This window comes from Dermacentor variabilis, chromosome 3 (genome assembly GCF_050947875.1).
Source record: "Dermacentor variabilis isolate Ectoservices chromosome 3, ASM5094787v1, whole genome shotgun sequence".
Lineage (NCBI taxonomy): Eukaryota > Metazoa > Arthropoda > Arachnida > Ixodida > Ixodidae > Dermacentor > Dermacentor variabilis.
This window is the reverse complement of record NC_134570.1, coordinates 205,033,984-205,061,125: the sequence shown is the minus strand read 5'-3', so window position 1 is coordinate 205,061,125 and position 27,142 is coordinate 205,033,984. Positions and strand designations below refer to the sequence as shown.

General features: G+C 52.6%; 1 protein-coding gene across 3 annotated transcripts in view; it reads right to left on the bottom strand.

Moving 5' to 3' along the window:
* The window catches only part of LOC142576602 (unconventional myosin-XVIIIa-like), a 353,054-nt gene that overhangs the window by 52,514 nt on the left and 273,398 nt on the right, over positions 1-27,142 (bottom strand). For all 3 annotated transcript variants that reach the window (XM_075686803.1, XM_075686805.1, XM_075686804.1), the window contains exon 21: positions 11,603-11,722. In XM_075686803.1, coding sequence (XP_075542918.1) covers positions 11,603-11,722 — 120 coding nt within the window. The remainder of the gene's footprint in view (positions 1-11,602; positions 11,723-27,142) is intronic.

Below are 27,142 nucleotides of genomic sequence, written 5' to 3'. Positions count from 1 at the left end.
ATACCACGCACGCTTGATTCCCATTGACCCGCACGCTGAGGGCCCCGGGGACTATCGTGCGTGCCGGTCTGCCTCTGAAGGGGGACCCTTCCCGGAGTGCCCGGCACTGCCGTGAAAGGCTGCAGCAGGTCCCAGGAGCCTCGCTCGAACGTCGCCGAGGTCCACGGCCACACCCTGGCCCGCCGCGTCACGGACTTGGCCGAACCTCCATGGCTCCCGTCGCCAGTGCGATGCTGACGCTACAACCTTCTTGGCCCCGAGCAACGTCGATAATGCCAGCTCAGCGACGCTTCCCTCCCCATCACCGCTCGGGTCACGCGCCTCGAGGGCTCGTGCCGTTCAAACCGATCCGCGCACATCGTCCTCTTCCTTCCTTTTTGCGCCGCATGTCTCTTACATACGACACACATGCTTCGCTCAAGAGAAACGGCTCTCGAGCAAAGCAGGAACATTCCTGCCATCCATCCACAGCGATCAACACTCAAATCGACTCGCACCGGCTTTGCGTAGCAGACTCTTCGTGACCGGCTGCTCCGGTGTCGAAGCGGAACGTAGACTGGCGTCCCTGCAGCCTGCATGCCAAGCTGACAGCGCGCGTAGCGCGTGCCAAGGAATGCCCACGCGGTTAAGGTCGCACTCAACTCGAGCCATTTGCGGCACGCCTACTGCGAAGGTGTGCGAATACTTCGGCGCTTATCGTGAAATACGGGGAATGCGTATTATTATCTCCAACGCTCGTTTTCTCATTACCTGTGACACCCAGTGGTTGATGCGTGCAACAACGACGACGGCGCGCAGTTTGGGCCCGATATGAAGGGGGCGAAAAAGAAAATCAAGTCAGATCGCTACACAATACGCGCCCCAAACCTCTTATCGCGGGATCGGCTGATTTGAAAAATGGCCGATTTGTCGTATGGCGTGTCTGCGAAGTACTTCTTTAGAAGGGGAACGTCACCTGTTCTTCTTTTTCTTGTTTTTACAGTCTGATAATACAGAAAAAAAACAGAATAAGGGCTTCTGATTACCTCGACGTGTCAAATTTGCTATTCACGCCTTTCTTTTACACAGACATTTCCAACCGAGAGCTCACCGAGCACTTCTGGCACCGTATTGCAAAGCTGGCTTCCTGGCACGCATAGTTCAAATGAGGGAAAGCCGACTTTCGCAGACGCCGCGCTTGCGTTGACCGCATACTGTAGTGCCATACCATGTGCCTATCATCGAAGCGATGGGAGATGCCATACTACGTGCCTATCATCGAGGCGACGAAAACTCCCACTTCTCCGCGACGAATCAAGAATTCGACACAGGAGAAGCACCCAGCCATCTCCGCGACGAATGAAGAATTAGGCGCGGGTGACGTCATCACCCGCCCCGACGGGTTCCTGCCGACGAGGAGTCGCCAAAGGAATTTAAGGGAGAACCGGCCCATTGTGAAGAGAGAGAGTCGCCTCCAGCCGCACAGTCGGTCTGATGCGCTCTTACAGCTACATGTACGCTATCATCCACTATCTGTAAATATTGTATAAAGCTTTTCGTTTCTTCTTCGTCTGCGAAAAGAGTCCGTCTCTCGTCCTTCACCCCGAAGTCACAACAGTGGTGGCAGCGGTGGGATTCGAAGCCAGATAACGCCCGCTATACCGCTCAACGGCAGCCACGAGGTCGACCGGCCTCAGCTACTTCGGAGGGGTGCGTGCCCGACGTTTGCCTTTCGCGTCGCCAGACCCCCTGTCGCACACGTACATGCTAAGGGCAATTCATCAAGCATTCTGAAATGGTTCTAGTGGTTTTGTTTTAGTTCGTTTTAGGCCTTGCATAGGTTTCCTGATTCGGAAGCAAAGCTAATTTAGAGGCAAAACCGGTGACGAGCTGTCAGATCGCGATGGAGAAGCTGAGGATACAGGACCTTTTTGATGTTTGCCACGAGATGGGCATTTCGGTTGCCGCGGCAAGGCGAAATAAAGCCATTCTAGACGTTATGAGGGCGCAATATGTAACTGAGGGGGAAGTTGAAGAGGTTTGGGGAGAAGTTCTTTAGAGGAGAAGCGAGAAAAAAAATGCGCGAAGAGGAGCAGAAAAGGCGCGAGGAGGCACAGGAGATAAAAAGGCGCGAGGAGCCAGATCATGCTCTTAAAGTGAGAGAACTGGAAATAGAGAAAATTCGAATCATCTGGGCGCGTTCAAGTCCCCTTTCCAGTGAAGACGGTACGCCTAAACTGAGAGTACAGGAGTTGATGCTACCGTGCAGGATAGGCGGTGATATCGCACTTTTTCTCGTGTATTTCGAACGTACGTGTGGAAAGGTGGGGCTGAACGAAAGCCTTTGGTCTCAAAAACTTCTTTCATATGTCCCAGGAGGGGCCGCGGAAGTTCTCGCACGCTTGTCTAAAGAAGACTACGAGAACTACGGAAACGTAAAAGCCGCGCTTCTTCGCAAATACCGCCTCTCTGCCGAGGCATTTCTACAGCGGTTTAGACAGGCAAAAAGGGGCAGTGAGTCGCACACTGAGTTCAAGTAGCAGTTAAAGTCTAACTTAAAAGAGCGGCTCAAAAGTGCACAAGCGTATGGCAACCACGACAAGGTGCTTGAATGAATAGCACTGGAGAAGTTTTACCGAGTTATTCCAGAAGAAGTTGAGCTTTGGCTGCTGGACAGGTTCCCCGAGGTAGACCTAGAGAAGGCAGCGCAGCTTGCGGAAGAATATTACACGCGCCGAAACTTCCAAGGAAAACCGATTCATGACGACAGGCTAGAAACAAAGGACTGTTAACGAAAGCGGTTTTCCCCTCGCAACCCAATTTTGCCGAATAAGAAATCACCTACGAGCGATGACTTCAGCAAAGGAGTATCGACTAGTGCTGAGGTGGTGAGGGAAGGGCTAACAGAGACAGCCCAGTCGGCATGGGCCACTAAAGCTAAGGCAGACGTAGAGCGCGCGTTCGAGGCCCGGAGACCAATTATCTACTTCCGCTGCAACACGGAAGGCCATATTTCTTAAAATTGCAAGGGGCATATCGCGTTCGCCAGCAACAGCCAGTCAGACTAAAATATGAGGCTCTCGAGCCATATATGCAGGATGTCGTGGTAAACGGGAAAATGTGCAGGGCACTTCGCGATTCCGCCGCCACTATGGATGTTACTCACCCGTTCTGTGTTTCTCCCGTGGACTATACAGGGGAATGCGCCTGGATCAGACAAGTCGCAGAAAAGCAGAGCGCGTGCTTGCCAGTTGCCAGGGTAACCCTCGAGAGCGCTTTTGGAAAGTTGCAAACGGAAGCAGCCGTGAGTCCAAGTTTACCCGAACACTTTTCATACCAGTTTTCGAACAAATCGGGGCAGCTTTTAGGAAAGGGGAGCCGGTCGTTCTCTACCAGTCTCGCTTGCATCGCATTAACGTGATCGCGGTCACGCGCCCTCTCAAAGAAACGTGAACGCTCAAAAGAGGAAACTGACAATGTAACGTCCTCACAGCGGCGCCTAGGTCGGAAGATACGGCTGATGAAAAGCAGAGGACTCAGACTTGCAACGGATCAATTACCGGATCAGTGACAGTGGGTGAGGAGCCTTTCGAGACTCTGGAAAACGGGGCGCCTTGGGCTGAAGTGGAAGGTTCACTGCTTAGTCCCGCATCCTTTTGCTGGGAGCAGCTTAGTAGGGTTGAACGAGAGGCGCTTATCGCGGCACAGAAAAGTGACAATTCGCTAACTGTGCTGCAGGCTAATGTGAATGAAGGAGTGGCCCGAAAGAACATCTCGTTCTACACTAGGTCAAGTCCCAAGTACCGGAAATATCAGGATTCCAAGGTTCGGACATACAACCAACTACTCGTGCCAGAAAAGTACCGACCACAGCTTTTCGGGTTAGCGCATGGGAATGTTTGGGCGGGTCGCCTTGGTATCAAGAAGACAAAGGCTCGGCTAGCGCAAGATTTCTATTGGCCAGGATACTGTAAAGAGGCTGAAACACTTGTTTGGTCATGCGACGCATGTCAGCGGGTTGGTAAATCCAACGAAAAGTGGAAGGCCCCAATAAAATTGGTGCCCATTATCAAAGAACCATTTCGGAAGCTGCATACAAATGATGACAGACTTAGCAAAGCATTTTAGGCTGTATCCTATGTTTATCCGAGAGCTTATCCTAGAAGTTAAAAGTTTTAATGCTACGTTTTCATGCATACTCTTGTCTCTTCAGTTATTCTAGCACATTAAAGTTAATTAATAATAACTTACGACACACAATCGTGTGAAGGGTATCGTTTAGTGTCACCGAATAAAATAAGCCTGCGGACCGCACGAGAGCGTACCGCAGCTACTCGGATGGGCTATCATTGCAAACCAAATCACAGAATTTCGCTCGGAGCGAGATAGGGCAAAATATAAACTTTCTTCGATCGCCTAAGCTGTGTCTGTCCCTGTCTGAATGACTGTTAGGAATTGCTTTGCAATCTATTCTTTAGCTGTTTATTCTCTTTGAATGTGTCTTCTTTGAGAGAACTATTTGTAAAGGTCTGTATCCCGGGCTCTTTAACGGGTGCGTCTTTCATGTTTATTACAATAACCGTAATGGTGCTGTTGACAGCACAGATGGGGTTAGAGCGTATGTTTTCATGGAGTTTGGTGTGGAGAGCATTGGGAGAGTGCTCACTTTCGCCGAAGTGGTTGGCGTTGATTTTCGGTCACTCCGTGAGCTTTCACAGACCCAAGCAAAGGAACGACCAGCGTATGAAAGGGCGGCAAAGCCATCAAGGACGTCACTCAATCAGCACATCGCATACGTCGAGCCGCGTCGAACAGCTCGACTTCTGGATGTATTATGTGGCGACGGGGGCGCTGTAGTGCAATACTACGTGCCTATCATCGAGGCGACGAGAGAGGGGACTTCAAGAAGCACCCAGCCATAACCGCGACGACACAAAAATTCGACGCGAGTGACCCGCCCCGACGGGTTCCTGCCGACGAGGAGTCGCCTAAGGGATTTAGGTAAAACGGGCCCATTGTGAAGAGAGAGAGTCGTCTCCAGCCGCCCAGTCGGTCTGATGCGCTCTTACAGAATTAGACGCGGGTGACGTCATCCCCCGCCCCGACGGGTTCCTGCCGACGAGGAGTCGCCAAAGGGATTTAAGGGAGAACCGGCCCATTGTGTCCGCTATAGTGTACACCATCATCCAGTATACCTGTAACTATTGTACAAAGCTCTTCGTTTCTTCTTCGTCTGCGAAAGGAGTCCGTCTCTCGTCCTCCACCCCGAAGTCACAACAATGTACAGGTTCTCCCAACTATCATTCACCAAGATTTAAACATATGTAAAAACATTGTAGTTGGACAGAACCAAGCTAATGCTGTTTCCGGGCGCTTGGAGAAGTCAGATAATTATTATTATTATGCGAAGCATATTAACATAGGTTTCGGGCCTTCGCGCGACGCCCGGCGGTGGCCACCATTGACCCTTAAGTGGGGTCACGTGACATGACGTCACGTGATGACGTCACACAGGCTGCAGATGGGGCCTCATATCGCGCCGTCGGTCGCCTCCCGGCGGTGGCCACCATTGACCTTCAAGTGACCTTCAAGTAGGTCACGTGACATGACGTCACGTGATGACGTCACACCGGCTGCAGATGGGGCCTCATATCGCGCCGTCGGTCGCCTCCCGGCGGTGGCCACCATTGACCCTGAAGTGAGATCACATGATGTGACGTCACGTGATGACGTCACACCGGCTGCAGATGGGGCCTCATATCGCGCCGTCGGACGTCGCCCGGCGGAGGCCTCCACGCTTCGGTTCGCGCCGTCGCGCGCGACGCGGCGGCGGCGCCACCATCGCTGCATCACGCGATATGTGACGTCACGCCAGGGATGAAGCGGCGCGCGCCCGCCGTCGCGTCAGTCTCTGTGCCCGCAACTGCGCCAGCGTCTTTGCGCCGGGCGTGTATGCGGTCAAGATGCCTCCAAACGCTAAGGATACGCGTGGAGCGTGGATGCCCAGTAAGCCCAGTAAGCCCAGTGGATGCGAAGCATCCACTGGGCTTAACCTTGATAAGCCTCCAATTTTTTTTTGCATTGCGCCTACTTACATATTCTATTTTAATTAATCAACTTCTGTAATATTATATATAGATGAAAAGTCTAAATGAAAAAATACTGTAGAGCAACATGGAAAACTCCCGATACAGCTTTGTGTTTCTCAATACGTGCTACATAAAAGTGTTTTTTCCGAGCGTGAAAGAAGCCCCTGAATACGCGCAAAGTGCCTGAGCGGCCAGTCGCGCGGCAATTCTGGAATGGCACAAGCGATCGTTCAGAAAGAAAAGCGGCTTTCCGCGCCCCGAGGATTAGTATGAAAAGCGATACAATAAATGTTTATTGGGGCGAACACATTCATTGTGCGGCACTTCAAAGCAATAATTTCCGGCTTATTTTTTCCCCCTTTTTCTTTCTCTTCTTTTCTGCACGGCTTTGGAACTTTCAGAACCTTTCGAGATTGGGAACTGCACTGAGCGAAAGTACAACCAAGGAAACCAATGCCCTTAGCAGTCCAAGAAAGAAAGAAACAAAGCTAGTAGAAGATGCCTACTGCTTAGGTTTCCCGCTAGGCCAACAAGAGAATTTAAGGCTCGCTTGACAGAACTCTCCCTGTGTGCACGCAAGTGTCGTTGGTGCCCCCGAATGAGGTGCCCTCCCGAGAGCACCTTGAGAGCAGCTCCCGAGTGCTCGTGTTCGCCGACTGGAATGCGCCGTCCTACGGCGCTCCTCTTGTCAGCAATCAGTTGGAATGGACATTCTACGTCCGTCACCATGACCGGGTGAGGCTGTGGCTAACTCTAGCAAGGCTAATGCGCGTCGAACACATGCACTTAGTGTGCTCCGTTGTTAAAAGGAATATCCAATCACAATGCCAGCATCGGCTGCTACTAAGAATGGGCAAAGAGGCGTGCGCAACGATTTTGATTTTCAACTGACGTCTACCTGATGTCTCACATCGATCACCGATTTTCTTAAGAATGCGAAGACTTGCTGACGCTGTGTAAATGAAACCCGAAACTCAATACTAAAATTGAGGACTAAAATAATATACATACATGTTCCAATTTCGTAGACATCGGTGTATTGCTGTCATTGTTAGGCTCTTTCTTTTTCTGATGTTTGCGAAGGTTTCACCGTCACCAAACTTTCTAAGCTTTCCACAGGCTCATTCTCAACCAATGACTGACACAGACGCAGAAAGCGTATTTCCTTGCGCAACAACACTCACAATAACCCACAGCCTGTTCACGCGCAAGCAGCACATACTCGAAGAAGCACACTGCCGCCGTCACCGCGCTCTTCGATTGCCAGCCCCATTGACACTTTCCACAGATTTCGCACAGAGAGTTTCATCTCCATTGCCAACAATGAGCCAGCGTCAGCGCTCACACCCGACTGAGGGCCGCAAGCTTTTCACGTATATTTCTCCCATCCTTGATTAAATCGGTTGTTATTCCACCTACTCCTGCCGCTTTTCACATGGACATCTCTTGCAAGGCCTCCCTAACTTGGATAGCTAGTAACGGAAGGAGCCCCTGTATCCACTTCACCGGTGTTTCCAATGAACTTTGTGTGGCCGCTTTGGGTACTGTAGAAGGGTCAGTACAGAATTATTCTGCTGCTCTTACTATGCCACCAAATTGCTGATGACATTACCTTGTTTATCCTTCACAGCATGCACCTTGTCCTGTTCTTTGCCAAGTTTCCTCCTCACTGAGTTTATGCTGCGGCCACTTCTTACTGCTTCCTCAATTGTTCCCAAGTTACAATTTCGAATATCACTTAATTTCGCCTTCTTGATCACTTTTGACAGTTCAACGAATTCTATCTGATCTCTTGAGTAACACACTTTCGTGCTTTCTTGCTTCTTTATTAGGTCATTTGTTACTTGGGAGAGCTTATCTACTGGTTGCCTTGGCACCTTACGTGCCACTTCAATTGCTGCTTCTGATACCAGCCTAGTTACGGTTTCATTCATCACCTCTATGTTATCGCCATCTTTCTGTACTAAAGCTGTACATTTGTGTGCAAGCACCAGCCTGAATTCGCCCGATTTTACCCTTACTGGGTCTAGATACGCATATTTCTTGTTGACTAATTTTACTTTCTCTCTTCATATTGAAGGAAATCCTGGCCCTCACTAACCTATGAACACTGCACTTTACCCTACCTAACACTTCTACATCCTGCACTATGCTGGGATCAGCAGAGAGTACGAAATCTATTTCATTTCCTCTTTCTCGATTGGGGCTTTTCGAGGTGCACTTCCTGTTACTGAGCTTCCTGAAGAAGGTATCAGGGTGTCCACCAAGTTGACATTTCCAAATTCCCCGAGTTTTCCAGGTTCTCCCTGAGTGCCTTTGCAAGATTTCCTGAGTGATGCAGAACTATGTTTTATGTCAAGACATGTCGCCCACATCGTCCGATGCTGTCACTCTCTAGTAAGCAGATGAAAAAAAAAACGACTTCGTCCAATTTGGATACTAAGGAGTAATGTTGATGTTATTCAAAAAGAGAATAGAAGGGAGGGGTTAGTAAAATGAACAGAAAATAAAATGTCTTCGAAAAAAAATTGCAAATCGAGTGGGACATTCTAAAATACGAATAAAAAGGAGATGCATAAAGAAGCAAATATTTTCGAATATGAGCTATTTCTATCAACTGATAGCAAGCTCAGTGGTATGAGGCCAAACTTTGTCACAACTGAGGTTCTCTCTCAACAGCTGGTGTGTCAACTTCAACTGTGCTGACATACTCTCAGCCCGTGCACGACTCCTCAGTGTTGTGTTTCACTGCGTTAAAGAGTTTATTTTGGTTTGGATGAGGGACACCTGCATTTCGGCATCAGCCAACACTTTGTTTTCTGAGCTCAAGCTCCTTCAAAACGGCGGCAGCACGCTTCCTTTCCCGTTCATTCCTCAGTGCGTAGGTCTTTTCTGTTCTTGTCCTCCTTCCGCCACTCGTTCGCCCCATGGACCATTTGAAGCATCTTCTCGGTCAGTTGCACAGTCCATGTCCGATTTTTCTAACTCCCTAGGGGCCGCGAAAACGTCCGAAAAATCGGCCAGTTGGAAAAAATAAATGTATGTCCTTTACTGCCCTTAAAGGGACACTAAAGGTTACCAGAAACTCAAGTTAAAGTGGTAGAGCAATGTTCTAGAACGTCTAAGGCGTCAATATAATCGCGAACAGAGCTTTAGTAACCGAGAAATTGAGGTAAATGCATGACACGATTTGAGACCCCCCAGCGACATTCCGGTACTAGCCCGATGACGAAAGGTCTCCTCATAATTTGTGTTACTAATACTCAACTACTCGTATTAAAAATATCATTTCATTCGATTATAAGCCGGAAAAAATGCTACTTGTCTACGTCTATTCGATTCTAGGAAAAAATAACATTTTGACGTTACCCTTCAGTAATATGGGTGTTCGAAAGGTTTCGTTTTCGCTCGACTCTGCGCCGCGCACGCTTTGGAGTTTCAGTAGTTTCGTTATCGCGTCGTGCTGTGAGGGTTCTGCTCGCGAAACTTTCATTTGGAACAAGCAGCGAGAATGCCACGTCCATGTGATGTCGTGGGAAGCCCTCGTTGCTTTCCCGCTCCGGAGAGCCGGTGTCGAGGCCGCCGTCGTAGTACGCAACGACGCCGGCAGTGCGAGCCCTCAGAAGCAGGTCGCGCTCGTCGGTGCTCAAATCGCTGAAGTTGAGCCCACCATCGCGAGCCAATCTGTCGGTGTCAGGGTCCATTGCGACGAGCGTCGAAGTTAGCGTCATAGAATGAAGTACCAGCTTATGGGCGTCTTGCGCTGGAGTGTGAGGTATAGTAGCGGCGCCTGGTGGCGGTGCGGGAAACGACATCTGGGTCGTGCCAGCTTGGGTCGTATTGAGCCCTGGCTGTGGCGAAGCACGTTTCTAGGCCGAGTTTTGCGTCGATTCGCACATTTTTATGCCCTGTTGCGAGTGCGAAAAGGCTCGTCGTCGCTTCTCATAGACCACGCCGACCACGCTGCGAGCTCGCTGCAGCCTATAGTTTAACGAAAACGGACTCTCCGTGTGCCGTGGGACGTAACGTGGGACGTAATTCGTTTCTCCTTCCGCTAGCCACCATACTCCCGCTTTCGCTCTGCTGTCGGCTCTGTCTTGGCTCTGTTTCTGGCCGCGCGTTCGCGTTTTGCGCAGAAAAGCCGTAGCGCCGTCTGCGGACGCCGTTCTACTCACCGATGGCGCAACGTCACTATGAGACCATGATGTCAGTTCTCCTCGATCGGAGGGCGGGCGATTTGAACTGCGCTAGAGGTACGCGGACGCTTCAGAACGCATTTTCTCTTAAAATAAGTCTCTCCTTGGCACGAAACAAGCGTTTCGAGGTTTCTGGGATGGTATTTCAACAGTCCACGTTGACTTAATAGTAACCTTTAGTGTCCCTTTAAGGGCTCGAACCGCCACAGGCACATTCGAAAATGCTCTGAAGGCCTGTCGGTACACGTATTAGGCATATCGGTGCTCGTACTGTGACAGGAAATAAAGGGTGCACGCGTGTATAATTAAGCATTACATAATGTGTCCCGTGGCAATAACTCCTCCTCACGCTTGTAATGCTGCACTGCAATACTTTCAGGTATGCTCCACCATGTAACATTTCCGTACGGAGGCGAAGATGACTTTCGGGAACCGGCATTATGCAACGCACCGTGCTTTAGCTTCTAAGTCAATCGCGAGGACCATAAAGGGGGAGTCCGTGCCATTGCTTACAGCAGCGAATTCTTTCAATAAAAAACACGGAACCCAACGGCAAGAAGCTTCACAGCGAACGTCAAAGAAGCTAGGCCTAGCGTTGCCGCAGTGGTGGCTACGGCAACGGCAATGGCAACAGCGGCATGTAAAACAATGTTATATCTATCCGTCCTAGTTTTTTATGCGCGTCTTATGTTTCATGTCAAAACAACCAGTTCTCTCTGTGTTTCCTTTTTTTTGCTACATTTCGCATTGTTCGTTGTGGATACTATGCTTTTGCACACAAATGGCAGCAGCACATTACGGGCCAGGGGTTGCGACAGCGCTGAAGTAGCTTCTCTTTCATTTCAAACGACGTGCTCCCGTTAAAGTGTCGTTGGACGTTGCGTTTTGCTCAGGTAGCACACCTGACTGCTGAGTACCTGCAGTCAAGGATGTAGACGGCCTAGTAAACGTTTGGCGCACTGCAATGTACGACTAGATTTAAACTATGCGAAATCTTGATCGCGCTTTTTTACGGCACCGTCGAACAGGACACGTCTTTCGGTGTTAACTTCGAGTCAACTACCTGAAATAAAAGTAGAGCTCCATGCCACGCCTACCATGTTTTGCATATGAAAAATAACTTTGTTGTACATTAACAAACCAACTCATCTCGAATCCTTGTACAATTAATAAATCACGTGTTCCATGTCCTCCAAAGCAAGGCTCTGTGTCACGCTGACTGATCCAAAACGCCGAGTAAGCAACAGGTCAACGGCCTGGAAGCGAAAGGTTCCACAGATACGCTTCAACACAAAAGCGAACAAGGAAAAAAAGAAGCAGCGTAAAAAGGCGACCCACCTGCAGTTCGCGCACCTCCTTGTCCAGTCGCAGCCGCTCGGCCGTCTCGGCCTCCAGCATCTCGGCCGCCTGCGCCGACGCCGCCTGCTCCTGACCCAGGTCGGTCCAGAGGTCGCTGACCTGCGAACGAGGACTCGCCCTTGCAGTGGTCGACCACCACGGCTTGCCGGGGCTCGTCGCCCACGTCGCCGTGCGCAACGGCGGCTGGGTCAGCCGAGAGCGACGCGCCGCGCCACTGAGACTGCCCACGGAGAGTCGCTGCTGGGAGCCGGTGCGGTGGACGTGCGACGACCAGGCGCGGGGGGGACACTCTTCGACGTCGGCCGCGCTCTCGACCGAGACGGAACGCGAGCGCAGCGATACACCGCCCACGGCGTCCGACGGCGTGGACGTGGCCGTCGAGGAAAGCGCGGCGTCCGAGTCCCAGCTCAGGCTGCTGGGGCGCGAAGACGCCAGCGAGTCGCGCCGGTAGCCGACGCCGCCGAGCGAGCTGACGCCGCTCGTGGAGGCCTCGTCCTCGGGGCCGTCGGTGGAACCGTTGCGGCTCGCCAGGGAGGCGAGCGAGCTCTTGCGAGAACCGCTGTCCAGACGCGTGATCGTCGGCGTCGTCGAAGAAGAGCCACGCGAGGTGGGCGACGAGGACTTTGGGGGAAGCGGCGACGGCGTGCGCAGAAGAATCCGCAAATCACGGATGTCCACCGTCTGCATCTTGTCCTCGTGCTTATTTTTGGCATCTTCGATGGCATTGACGGACTCTTGCCGACGGGAAGCCCTGTTCTCCCCAAAGACAGAGTCCGGTTTCGTGTTGTGTTGATTTTTCGTCGCCGTGTTACTCTCAGTAGAGACATCGGCCTTAAGAGCAGCGGAGTGCTCGGAGGCAGAGGTGCCTTGAAGGTCGCTTCCTTTAGAGATCTGACGATCAGACTCCCGTGATGCAAATGTAGTAGTAGTAGTAATGATGTCCGCCGTATCTTTTCTGTTGATCACAAAGGTATATGATTCGTTGACTTCAGTCATCGCACTATTTCCACTAGAGGAACTGCTCTTCATTTCAGTAAGAGTTGAGTTGGCGTCATTAGTGTTAGTCGATGAGGCCTTCACTTCGTTGGCAGAAGCCGGCACACTTGTTGTATCGCACGTTTTTTCCACGCTTGCCAATTTCTCATCCAGTCTGGAAGCGTTGCCAGAAGGAGAGGCAGCCGCCTTCGGCGGCGGCTGCTGCTCCGCGGCACTGGCTGTTGGCTTCGGATCAGAGGTTCCGCACTCTTCCACGGTCACGGACGCCCGAATGCGCAGCGGCTGAGACTTTCGGCGAACCGGCACGGTGGACACGGCTTTCTTGGGGGGCGAAACAGCCTTGCGCAACTCGGACGCCTTGTTTTCGGCAACGAGCGGCTTCTTCGCGTCTTCCGTTGCGGCTGGTGGCTTCGCGACAGAGTCCGGCGGCTGGGCCGGCGCATCGGAAGTCTTCGCCGTTAAGGAAGACGACGTGGCGGAAGAAGAGGGTTTCTTAGTAATCCTGAGGGTCGTCACCGGCGCCTTGCGGGCCGTCGACGAGTCCCGGCGTCCCAGGTCGCCGATCGTCGCCACCACCGTGGTGCTCGCGATGCTCATGCTCGCCGCTGTCGTCTTGGAGGGCGAACTCCGCGGACTCTTGGTGGGCGACGAGGTCTTCCTGGTGGCACCAGGCGTCGCCGCCGTTTCTCCCGTGTTGACGTCACCGGCGGACGTCACGCCGTCTATTTCGGACGACCCGCCGCCACCGCCGCCACCGGACGCGACCTTGGCTTTGACGCCGGACAACCGTCTCTCGGAGGGCCTGCGGAGCATGGCCTGCGAGAAGACGGGCGTCGATCCGCGCCTCGTGATCTCGGGCGGCGGCGGCTCCTGCTGGCGCGCCTTGAGCCTGAGCAGCGGCTCGGCCACGGTCTTGGTCTGGCCCAACTTGAGGCGAGCCTCCATAAACGAGTTGTAGTGGCGTTCCTTTTCCACGTCCTTGGGGTCGGAGCCCCCGGAGTCGTCTGTCGGGCGCTGCTTCTCTCCTTCCGACGCCGACGGAGGAACGACGCTATTCTGGGAGGAGGGGGCCGTCGTAGTCCGAACCTCCTCGCCGCCCAGTTTGCCTTTCGCGGCATTTTGCTGCAAGGGCGTGCTGTCGCCACCAGATTCGCCAGCAGCACTGGCTCCGGTCCAAGCGCCGCCGCTAGCTCGACGACAAGCGAGGCCTGCTTCGGTGCCACCGCAGTTGTCGCCGGACGAGGTCGGATGCTGCTGGTCACTCCGCTGAGTTTTGTTGTCGTCGATGCTCGAAGTCCTGCTGCTCCACGGGGAGCGCGGGGACTGCAGGCCGTCGTCGCTGCTCACGCTGCTGCCTTTAGAAAGCGTCCTGCTCGTCGGCGCCGTGACAGGCTTTAGCGTGTACGGAATTGTGAAGGGCATTCTGATTTCCTGCCCGCGCCTGTCCAAACAACCCCAGATTGAGCAGACGCGGTGCCAACTCAGGAAGTGCCGCCGGTCGCAGACGCTAATCCATTGTCACGCATGTCCAGAATAGCGCGTGGTCGTTCGTCAAGGGAAGGTCGTTGTCGTCGTCGTTTCTCGGAAACGGGTAAGCCGAGGGCTCCTTCTCGGAAGACGGACCGGAAGGGCCCGTTGCCTTCAGCGCACGGCAAGAAGGCAGTCTAAGCGAGTGTTATTCCAAGGAAGAGCACAGACTCGGCAAATGCGCGAAGAAGGTTATTTGGTTCCAAAGACAGAAGCAAGGCCCGCTCCCAATATAAAGCCTGAGTAAACGAAGGCTCCTTCTACGCTCGTTATGGCCCTATCTTACTTTGCAGGAACGTCCAACGATAAAGCAAAGCAAGCGGAAGCTTTAAGGCGGAAAGCTCATGCCAGTTAAGTCGGAAGCCAGTGGCAAAGCAGCATTAGCCGACCCTAGTATATCACCGATTTACGAATCCACTGTCGGAATCCCGTCGCCGCTTTCCACTCCAGCACACGGATGAGCGCTGCAGGTCGTGAAAGAGCCGGTATAGGTGTAGCCGCCGGTGTAGCTGCTGCGGCGTACGCAGCGCTCGAAAGAAGCAGGCGACGGGAACGACGCGGCTGGCCGCCACTACACGACGCCGAGCACCCGCGCACTCCCAACGGTGCGCCGGCGAGTATGGGCTTCCAACACGGGCCGTCCCGGCGCTCGAACCTCACGCGGTCGGGCTGGGGGGAGAGGGGGGCGTGCAACCGCGAAACGTGCGCGCAAGCGAGCGCAGGAGGCACGGAGTAGTGGCCTGGCACCGCGGCACAAGCGTCACCGAGCGGGGACCTCAATCGGCTGTGAGGGGAGCGCCGCCGCGAGACAGGTGACGTCGCCTCGAGCCCGAAGCCGGGTTAGCGATGGAAACGCCGAGCCAGCACCATTAGACCCGGCTGGTAGGTGCGAAGAAGGGCCCCGAGGGCGCCGTTTGGGAGCGAAACAAAGTTTAAAGTGACGGAGGGTGTGGGAGAAAAGAAGGACGGGAAGGCGGGAGTGATTGCAAATCGGGCACCAGCAGCAACCCGAAAGCGAAGCCCGGAGAACCGTCTCCGTCGGAGTAAAGATCGTAAGGAATAAAGTGAAAATAAAAACGGCGAGGACGACACGGCTTGGCAGCGCAAGGCCGTTCGTCGGCGAGACTCGAGGCAGTGCCGTTCGTCTAACGGGGTAGGGGCAGGCGCAATATGCCTCCCGAAAGAGAGAGAGAGAACCGCTGCCGGCATATAGACGCCGCCCGATCGGCGAAAGCGCTTACACAGGGCGCGAGACGGGCCCGGGGCGCTGGCAGGAGGCGGTGCCCTCCCCCCCCCCCCCCCCGCTTTCTGGGCCCCCGACCCAGAGAGGGAGCCGAGAGAAAGCGACTGCGCCTCCCCTCCTCCTCCCCCCAGTGTAAGGGAAGCCCGGCGGCTGCGGGGGGTGCGCTATTTCCGTGCCCTGGCTCGAGACGGCGCGCCCTCGCCCCCTGCCCCTTCTCCCATCCAGGGTTTCCGTTTCCGTATAAAGAGCGCTTTCCCGCCGGCCGCGGTCGTCGATACCGGCGTCGAGAAGCAACGCGTATCTATCACCGCCACGTGGGAACTCGTCCACGCGGCTTCGGTCTTCGCATCGTACGAGACTAACGACGCACGACCGGTGCCAGATTATAACAGGCGCAGCCAGGTGCACACCTCGTCGGCCAGATTGAAGCGGTCGACAACACGAGCGCGGAGAACAGTAGGAAACAGCTCAGAGAGGGGGCAGCAAGCCAATGGACTGCCACGCGGCCGATGCACATGGCAGCACTTCAAGAGACGAGGAACACGACTCCGGCCAATGAGAGGGAGCATACATTTCAAACAAATCCTTGAATGTTCCACGCGGTATAACGCAACTTGGACTCCTCGAGCAAACTAAAAGGTGGTGCTGCCCTCAGACGGACATCCTCGGTTGGTATTGTAAGGAAAGGCCAAGGACGTGCCAAATTTTACGCAAGTCAGCGCTCTGAAGGCCGAACGAAAATAAAGGAAAGGCGTGCACGCTGCAAAACCGTTCGCCGATCCCGCTTGTCCAAGAGGCTGAGGACAGCCGCGTAATTCCTACATTCCTATGGGCACCGAAAGGCCGCAGCTTGACAGCCAAATTCCAACTCAAGATGGTATACGCAGCAAGAAGAGAAACCCCGGTTATTCTTTGCAAACCTTGTAGTCCGCACTGCAGCCGCGCGCGAATCGCCACCAAATCGCAATGCGTAACGAATGACATAGAATGACATACCGATTATTAAAGCTTCAAACACAAGCCCGGTCTTGAAGCTTTGCAATCAAGAAATGCCTTTTATGAGCGCGTCGATCGCATAATTCATGGGCTAGCTCACAATCGGAGCACGTGCTACATCCCCATCTAAACGCTTTTTTTTTTCGTAAGTTATTTTCTAGGTCTTCCGTGAGATTCGAACAGCTCGATCTGTGGCATCAGTCGCCGCTTATCCGGTCAACCTATATTATCGAAATGCACAAACTAGAAAACGACTATCAGAGATGAACACGCGATTTACATTTATAGAATACAAATAATCACAGTTTCGCGATACGTCCAAAGCAACGAATGCTACAGCAGAGTCTTAGAATTTTACACGAAGTGTAAGACTCGTAGCTGCAGTGGCAGTATGAATTAAAGTAAACGTAAGTAAACTAAGTAAAAACGGGCTGCTGTGATAGGGGTCCCCTGTTTAAATCATGCCTTCGAACAACTCCATCTATGTTTATTAATAAAAGTCAACCCTTTCCTCTGCGAATTTACCAGCACTTTACCGCATCGGGTATGTTTCAAACCTCTTCCTTAGGTCGATCCCGGAGGTTGTGCCCAGCCGCGCCAATGAAATTACACCCTTTCAAGGTTCGAGCTGAGTTATTGTTGCGCACTTTTAATATAAAAGTATGAGAATAGTGAAGATGAAAGGCGTGCTTCATCACATTTGTTTGTGGGCTGCCAGTCTCAAAGATTCTGAGGAATAACGTTGTGAGGAACGTAAGACCTGTGTGAGCAACTTTAGTGATACAATGGTGTGGACACATAACCCGCATATGCCGCATGTAATGCAGCAGGGCATGGCATATAGCATACATATACCTAAATACATGCGAGACCTCAAGGCGACGTCGCCGACGACGGCAAGAATTCGCTTGGAGTGCCCACATAATTGCTGTCGCAATAAAAATGTGTGTTGCTCCAATCGCTTTCCACATAACGTGCTCGCATACGCGAACTGGCGCAACAAGCCCACTCCTCAGCATAAATAAACTTGTTTGTTGCTTGGAGCATTACGGCACATGTTATTCGGCAACGTATATATAAAAAGGCAGGCTGATAGGCTACGGATACAGTTGTTACGTGAATGGCAGCAGCTGATTGACAGAAGGACAACGAGGCGAATGTCAGATTCTTACACGCATTACCATGAGCGTTTCTCGAGCCGTTTATAAGAATTCCGGATGCGGTAACAGCTTGAAAAACACCAACGATCAACCCCACGCCGAAGATGCTTTAAATTAATAAAAAAAACAGGAGGCACGAAATGAGGCACATTGTATTCGCGTAAGTCACAGCAGCGGGTTTCCGTTGCGATCACGAGCGCCCGCGAATCAATCACTCTGCTGATTGGGGGACGCGCTGTCGCGTTGGAACTTCATAAGCAAGGGCGGCTGAAATACAAAGTGCTACAAACTCAAGGGCTATAGTAAAGTGACACAGTGTTCCGGTCAGCGCATCTTCAGCGTCCGAATAAAAAGCGGCGAAGTTGCGATTTTCAGATGTCCGCGTTTACTCATACAAACTCGTTGAAATTACTACTTGCCGCTCTCGCCCCGTAAAGCCATAAAAAAAAAAGAGAGAAAAAAGTTCATTTACACAGTTAAGCATGCTGCAATACATGCCCTTAGCATACTAGTACAATTACCTTTAAAAATAAAAAAACCGAATCAATAACCAGCGTTACAAAAAGTCCATAACTTGCTGCAAAAATATCTTCATTGTCTTAGTCGTCTCATCGTCTTTTTTCTGCTCCTCTCGAATAACCGCAAGACCATGACAATACAGGTGAGCTCGAAAAGTTTCTACGCACAGTTTGCTCGTAATACTCATTACGTTTACTGCGACAGCAATTACGTGGACACTGCAGGCGTATTTTCTGCCGTCGCCGTGAGGTCCAGCAGTACAGAGTCCAAGGGCGATAAAGCCGTCGCCGCGCGCCGTATGCTGCATCTGCGATGAAAGCGTGCGAGGGTGAACCGGTTATCGCGACTCAATCTAGCGCACGCAAGGGAGGGAAGCAGGGAGGTAGTCTCCGGGGGAGAGTAGGGAAGTGGGCGCGTTCTACTGCAGACCACTGTATCTTGAAAGCCATCTGCGACGGGGACAGAGTCCGCCATGCGCTGTGTTTTCGCGGCTCAGCTCGCGTTGATGCGAGACACAGCACACAGGTAAATTCGCTCGCTGCTGCTACCGCATTTCTTCACTCGAGTGTTTCGACAGCGAGTGTTCGTGGTCAACGAGTGATATGTTTTCATGTCTGCTTGTGCGCGCGTAACACCACGCTCGTTGATTTAGTTAGTATATGCCTCTGCTTACCAGTTTAAACGGCCGACAAAACCACTATCCTTACTTCGCATAGGTGTCCACCAATTTGCTATCGCAATCGATGCTTCGCCTTTTGGGCGAAACCTCAACTTCTTTCAATTAAATGACGGAGCGCTCATGTGAGTCGTATTAGCGCAGCATACTTTTAAGGAAAGCGACATTTAAAATTTGCGCCGCGAAGGTTTCCTGACACCATCGTAGATCGGACCCAAAATCATGCGCAGAGACGCTCGACCAGACAGCGTTTGTTGCCGGCCTTTGTTCTTCTTCGTGCGTCTGCTGTGCACGTGGCCAATTTGACGGCAGGTAGATCCACTATGACATCGAAACCACAACTTTCCCCACGATGAACGTTCTTCTAGACAGTAACATAATGCGTCGTTATTGGACCTCTATGGTTTTCCGCTCCGACCTGGGTGTCAGCGGGTAACAGTTATTCCTGACCATGTATTTTTATTTAACGACGCACAACTTATCCACAGCATGAGCTATCCCTGCTAAGCACTCGATTGCGGTCATTTCTATTCTCTTCTTCCTTAGGCTGCGTCGGACATACTTCAAACTACAGGAAAAGTGCAGCTGTCAGAGCGTGCGGCGGGGGTTGGCACGGCCGCTACGCATACAAACAAGGTTCACCAATTCTGCTGGTTGGTTCTGACAAGACTGCACACAACCCAGGGCGCTATTTAAGCCACAGCACGCAACGTTCTTACTTCGCACGTCCCCATGAGGTAAGATCCCCGCCGCGGTGCACCAGCCTACACCAATTTCTCTAGATTTGTCAGAGTCAAACAGTCACGCAGGCGATAAACGGACCCGTCAGACACTCGACTCACTTCAACAGCAGGCAGTATACGCGCCTCTCTAGACGGAAAAGCAGCGTCCTCGAAAGATCCGGGACCCCAAGTATGCTCGACGATCCGCAGGAAGCCGTCCCGGTGCAGTTGACTTCACTGCACAAAGCAGGCGCCAATTCCTACGGCGACCTATGCACGAGTGGGCGCTCCAAGGACCACGCCGCTAGAGTTATTGTACACAGCACATACGGTAGCTCTACCCGCCGCAGACTGCAGCCGTTGCCTTTTTTATTTTCTTGTTCTTTCGCAGAACCCCCGCGCCTTGAAGTGGGCCCCCGACTTGCAGTCACCTCGTTTCGCGCGAACAAGGTCTAAATCAGCGGAGGCCACCCGGGAGTCGGAGTGCGACCGCCGTGAGCGCTCGAGTGAGCGACAGACGCGAGTGGCAGTCCCATCGCGACACGCTTGCGCGACCGTCTCCTTGTCTCCAGCGCGGGGGAAAAGATACTAAATAAGAAATACGAACGCCCTACGCAATGAAGACATTCGAGAGGGTCATTTTGCTTTTAAGGTGGAAAACAGTGGCACACGGATTCATCGCAATGACTACCAGTGGCGGTCACAACGAATGCAGAGACTTCACTGGAGTTGTCAAAGTGTGCGCACGCATGACCCCAAATTTTAAGTTGACCCACCTCCAAATTTCAAGTTGACCCCCTCCCCCCCTCCCAAATGTCAGTTGGCGTACCCCTACTATTAGCATTTCTATGCATCTTCTAAGGAGCCAAATATGTCCCTAAGAGTATTTTCCTTTTTTTCTCTTTGCTTTAAATAATTTCTTATGGCTCATAGAGCAACCAATCATCTACATTTACACTATTATAACGATTAAATGTCTTTGAGCCCTATGTATCTCTATGGTTATTCTTTTAATTTACCTTTCTTTTTCCTTGCTTTCCATTGTTCCCCCCTTATGGCTTGCAAAGCAACCAATCAACTACACTTACACTATTATAAGGATTAAATGCCTTAACTTTGCAAACTGAGTATTTTTGTGCAGATAAAAGGCATTACACTTCTTGCGTGGCGGGTCTGGGGTACTCGGCAAAGAATGCTTACGCATGAAAAGCTTTGCGATTCGGGTATGACCTAAACTCGGACACAGTCTCCTTCCTATACTCTGTTCATCTGTCCAGTCAAACCCGGTCGCAGTGCGAATAGTTCCGGTTCCGTTCAGTTACAGATTGCGTCGTCCTACGATTTCAAGCTCGAGTAGGGAAGCGCCATAAAGTATTTTGCGCGAACGGAGTTCACAGCAAGTAAATCACAGCAGAATGGCGAACGTGTACGGTCGCGAGTGTCCCTGGTATGCTACTGTAACCTACACCACACGCGAGCAAGTGGATGAGCAAGAAAACCCAAGACGATAATTTAATTTAATATTTGGGGTTTTACGTGCCAAAACCACTTTCTGATTATGAGGCACGCCGTAGTGGAGGACTCCGGAAATTTTGACCACCTGGGGTTCTTTAACGTGCACCTAAATCTAAGCACACGGGTGTTTTCGCATTTCGCCCCCATCGGAATGCGGCCGCCGTGGCCGGGATTCGATCCCGCGACCTCGTGCTCAGCAGCCCAACACCATAGCCACTGAGCAACCACGGCGGGTAACCCAAGACGAAGACGATTGATTTCTCGTAACGATTTAGATTATTCGTGAAAGACGATTGTCAAATTAAGGTGCCCGAAATTACGACGAATTTGATATTTCGTATGGCATAGCGTGCACAATCACTCACGACGTTCTGGGCACGTGAGAAGTGCCAGCACGACGGGTGCCGCGAAACCACGCGAAGACACTGGTCGACGCTGCCCGCTTTCATCGACGAATGCGATGCAGAAGACGTGCCCGTGCGCCTTGCGACTAGGGACGATACCTTTACCGCTGAGACGCAGAACGAAAGCAACGCCCCACTGAAGGAGTTCCCTATAGGCCCGCGGGTGCGTCTCGGACGCGGTAATCGATGGGGCGAAATGTAGAAGTTAGTGCAGCGCATTTCGTCAGCGAAATCTATCCGCACTCCCGCGCTACGCGGTGTCTCAGCGCACGCGTTGCCTGCGAGAGGACAAACTATACGCAAGCTCGAGACAAGTCCGTTCGCAGACCTCAGAGGTCGAGTGGCTGTGCCACGGTCAGTGATGGCCTGTACCACGACATCTCGTCGTCGCCACTGAACTGGCTCATCAGCTTCCGTCGATTCGACAAATGGCAGCGCTCTCTTCGGGGATCGCTCTCAGAGGGACCGGAGTCGGAACACGCCTCTCCAGGGTGAAAGCCCTCGTCTCATTCCCCAGGTATAGCGTCGCCGCCTATTCATTCCGCCGACGGTGTCGCAAGCACGCGGTCTCGGCCGCGCGAGACTCCAGTGGCGGCGGCAGCTGCTAAAATGGCGCAGTCGAGCGGGCCACGCTGTATTGTGCGCGCCGAGCCCCGGCGATCGGAGAGTGCTGTATAAGCCCGACCGACGAGAGGGCCATGCTTCGGCACTTCTCGCGTCGAACTTGGGCAGCCCGCTGCTGGGAGCGAACCAGACTGCGTTTCACTGCAGGCACTGGTGGTGGTCGCGCCAAGTGCGCAGCAGCTGCCACGCGAACGACTCGGCTCGTGCAGACCCGCGAGTCCATCGCTGCGCAAACGACGAGGGAATCAAGGGAACGTATAAAGGAACGTCTGTCGTGCCGCTAAGAGGCTCCTCTACGGCGCAAACGTCCCTAGACTATTGGCGCCCCCGAAAACAGCTGCGGGATAAGTCTAGACAAGCAGGATGACAAGGTACGGCCACGACGGCGCCCACGTCAAACGTCCACTGTGTAGCGGCGTCCGCGCACAGCATACATCCAGATACCAACGCGTCTCCGACGGGAGACGTCTCGCGAGCAAGTTGGTACACGTTCATTTGTGAGCGGTTTCCGCTGACGTTACCCGAGTGTAAGCACGGGTCTCCGGTGAGACACACCGACCCGCCACGGTGGCGCAGTCGCTTTCCGCTGCTCACCCCCGACGCAGCGGGTTCGATGTCCCCGGGCGCGTCGGCCACGTTTCGGAGGCGAGATCTGCACAAACGCTCGTGTGCCCAGATCTAAGTGCAGGTGAGGGACCCCATGGCGGTCGGCATTATTTTATAAGGCGTCCGCTACGGCGTACGTTTCACACAGCCGCCGTTGTTTTTTGGGAGATAAAACCGCACGGATCAGTGACCACACACGTGACGTACGCCGATTTCAGCTTCAGCAGTGCAGCTATTTGCGGCCCAACCCGCACTGGTGGTGCACGCGCTCACGTGCACGTTAGCAATTCCAACACTGCGAGACGCGGGTCCCCGTAAGCCAAATCCACATCAGTCCACCTATCCGAAGCTCAGCATTACCGTAGCTGCGATTCGGCACGTGCGCAGCTTCTGTGCACACGATACGAAAGTCGGTTAACGGGGAGGCCAGCGGCCAAAACACCATTCGAGTTAAAGATAGAGCGCCGCGTCCTGCGTTAGAGAACATGCACCACGGTGGTGCTCACCTTGAAGTAATGGATGTACCGTTGTTTGTAGGCTCGGGTATTTTTGTATGTATACGTTCTTTCCTGCGCGCTGCATGCACGAAGCGTAAGTTGTCCCGAGATTAAGGTCACGAGGTCCGCTGCGCTTCTTTCCCTCTCACCCCCGTCCATCTTCTTTAACGCTGCTTTCCGCGCGGTGGTTACGGTGCCACGGGAAGTGCGTCCGCGCTGACGGTCGACACATGGTCGGTCGACAGAAGCCGCAGCGTTGGCACAAAAGTGACACCTTGCGAAAACACCACCGTCAACGCAAGGAGTCAGAAGCAAAAATTAGCGCGCTAGCCGAGCGAAATAAATAAGCAAACAAAAGTCGGCGGGTGTGGATCGCCGAAATCGACGCCAAGTTATGAGAAAGGGGCCTTAGAGCTACTATAGCAGAGGGAGGCCGGGAAACGGGCGCGTATAAGTGAAACAAAACAGCGAGATGTAGAAAAAAGAAACAAGGCGAAACGTGGATCTTCCTGACGACTCGAAGCATGGTTAAAGGAGCGCGGTCTGCCAAAACGCAACCGGGCGCAACGCTTCTAAAGCGAAGCACATTACGCGCCGTGGCAGGGCCCGGAATTAGCGCCGCGAGCGTCACTCCCGCTGATGAGTCACGATGCCCGCTCGGTGGGGCTGTGTGTGTGTGTGTGTGTGTGTGTGTAAGCACATCACGAAACGCGGCGCTTGGCTGTGCGCTCATCGCGGCGCAAACCCCGCCGCCGAGAGGTGGCCGTCGCCGGCACCAGGCAGCTGCAGTGCCTCACGGCGCGGGGATGGCAGAAGGCAACGTGTTTGCGCTGGACGCCACCGCGTGCATAGGGACTATGAGAGAGAGCGCCATGGTATTACTCGGAGAGATTAGAACGCGACTGATGACCGGAATTGGCGAGCTCGGTGGACGACGAGACATTCGAAAACAAAAATAAATTATGGGGTTTCACGTGCCAAAACCACTTTCTGATTATGAGGCACGCCGTAGTAAGGGACTCCAGGAATTTCGACCGCCTGGGGTTCTTTAACGTGCACCTAAATCTAAGTACACGGGTGTTTTCGCATTTCGCGCCCATCGAAATGCGGCCGCCGTGGCCGGGATTCGATCCCGCAACCTCGTGCTCAGCAGACGAGACATTCGAGCTGCTATACTCTATAGGCGAGAGTACAAGGAGTGAAGCATGGGAAGTCTGTGTGGCGCCCAGCGCAAGCGCTGTATACAAGAGCATGCAAATGGTCCCAACTATTTGCTACTTGTGCGAAAAAAATGGCTGGGCTCTTTACTAAAAAACTGAAACGGGCGTGTAGCCCGAGAGAACGCTCGTGTGCGCACGTTTTCGTACTGGGTGAGCTCTGCGTAAGGCGAACTGTCTCGCACCTTACGGCACAGCGACGACTGCGATTTGTGCAGCCGAATGGAGTCACCGTTCAGCCTCGCTGAAGACGCAGAGCGCATGTAGAGGTGACGACGCGTCTTTGTTGGCCGACTACGTCAGACTTGCCGCCGCTTAAGCGTCCCGTTCAAATTCGGCACGCGCCGCCGCTGTTATACGTTCTGCGCGACAATCCGCCAGCCAGGACACGCGTGAATGCCACTGCAGCGAAGCGCTGCACAGCGCGTGGTTCGGACCCGCGCGGTGATAGCCGCGCTCTCCGGTCCTCGTCGAGGCTCAGCGCGTTTCCAACTGTGACGCAACGCGGAGCTGTAACAGCCCAGGGACGAAACGGGAAGCAGAGACTTAGGAGCGTCTTGTTTTTCGTTCGCAAAAAGGACGCCGAGGACAGAAGCGTGGGCCGCGGAAACTAGCGTCCTTGGCGGCCAGCTCCAGAACGACCGTTAAAAAAAGAATAAATAAAGAGAAAATGCTAAAACGCGGCTGCGTGTTTCTGCGAAACAGCTAGGGTAGCTGGTGCCGAAGCTCCGCAGGGAAATAGTAAGAGAAACGCATTTTCCAACATCGGCGTCATGCATTGCGCTTGGCGCAGATGACGCGTCCTAGTGGCACCCGACTTTGCGCTACTCCATTGATGCTATATTGCTCGTTCTCTTTACGAATGCAACTGAATATTGCTGGCTTCTCTTCGGAGCAATGCTAGTGCCATTTGCAGTGTCGGGGAATCTAAACGGAAGCACATTTTTATTGCTGCAGAAAGAAATGTTATCGCCTAGTATTGATGGAATGTAACTTCAAATCTGCGCGGTGGTCTATCACGGATGCCGAAGTGCAGAGCTACAGATCAACTTATGTGTCCTGTCCAACGTCCACAGCGGCAGGCAATCGGACTCCCGACCGCGTGGTCCGCGTCACGTGAGAGAGGCAATAAATGTCGCAGTTACAACAACAACAACAACAACAATTATTATTATTATTATTATTATTATTATTATTATTATTATTATTATTATTATTATTTCCCATCACATGTTCATAATGGGGGAAACAGGCAGTAAAAGCCGCCGATTAAATCATCAGCCTGACAAGCCGCCACGAAGCTCAGAAAAAAAAAATGCTACATGCGAAAGTGAGCAGTCCAAAGACGCCAAGCAGTTTCGCCCGAAAGGCGAATTACTAATATCGATAGCAAAGTATTAAACGACCACACGAACATTCGCCGACTCATTCATTACCTACCATGGTGTCACGCGCGCACAGGCAAACATGGACAGCTCTCGCGCGATAACTGCGAGCATTCGCTGTCACTACGCTAGTGTGAATCGCTGGGCACTATCGAAGTACAAGGATCTTAGGTGCTGTCTTAGATACTCTATAGGTTTGTTTGTTTGTATCTGTCTCTTGATACGTCTGGCAAAACGTGCGCCAGTATCTGTATTTCCGATACGTGAAAGAACGTATCGTGTATCTGAAGATACAAGATACTGGCTATCGGAACATCACTGCGAGGAACTATAAACGTTGGCTGAATTATACGTTTCTCAAACTGATACTGCTACCAATAAGAAACCTGAACAAAACTAAAGACAGCGACATTCATTTATGTTTCCGCCAGAGCCCTCCAGCGAGGGCGGGCGATGAGTCACGTGGTGGCACCCGCGCCGTCTCGACAAAAACAAGCGAGCGCGCACGAACGTCTGCGCGCAGCCTACCTTCTGTTGATTTTTGTTGCATTGCGAAAGCAATTATACTGACACTCCACAAGGATTTTTAGCAATCGGCGTCGCCGTGATGTTTCGTATAAAACACAAGTGCGATGCAATAGTACCGCACGCCGTATGCTGTATGTGCGAGTGAAAGCGTGCGAGGGTGAGTCGGCGAGCGCGGCTCAATCTCGCGTGCGCGCGGAGCTAGGGAGGCGGGTCGGAAGCGCGCCATCTCCTGCCGCGCGAGGCACAGGGTTGAGGCGGGGATGGGGGGGGGGGGGGGTCTTCTCCGGCGACTGCTCCTCACGGCGCGGGCGCCGTATCTTGAAAGCCCACACATGCTGCTTGAAGGTATCAATGTTGCCGAATTCGATACCCTCGTCATGTATTGAACGAGAAGAAGGGGGCTTAACCGAGGTGCCTGATGTTTGTGTCGGTTTACCGACCAGTCGCCTTCACCCATGAAGATCACGTACTCGTGACGCCTGCGGCAGAAAGGATGTTCCACATGCGCCGCCAAGATATGTGATTGGTAGCGCTGGCTAACACTCCCAGGTAGAGTTACTGTATATGCTACCAAAGGTACCTTTGGTAGCATATACAGTAACTCTGCTCCCAGGGTTCTACTAGGAAACATAAATACCCAAGAAAGAGGATGGGGAAACGGCGCCGCGGTAGCTAAATTTGTTAGAGCATCACACATGTAATGCGAATACGCGGGATCGTTCCCCACCTGTGTTTTTTATCCACTTTCATTGCCATGAATTTATCATTTCTTTAGCTCAGTTGTTCGGTACAAGTAATTTCCCCTACGTTGTCCTTGGTAAAAATGTGTGCGTGCGTGTGTGCACAGTGCGGCGTCTTGCGCTCGCACAAGAAGACGCCGCAGGTACCATTGCAATTTCTTTTT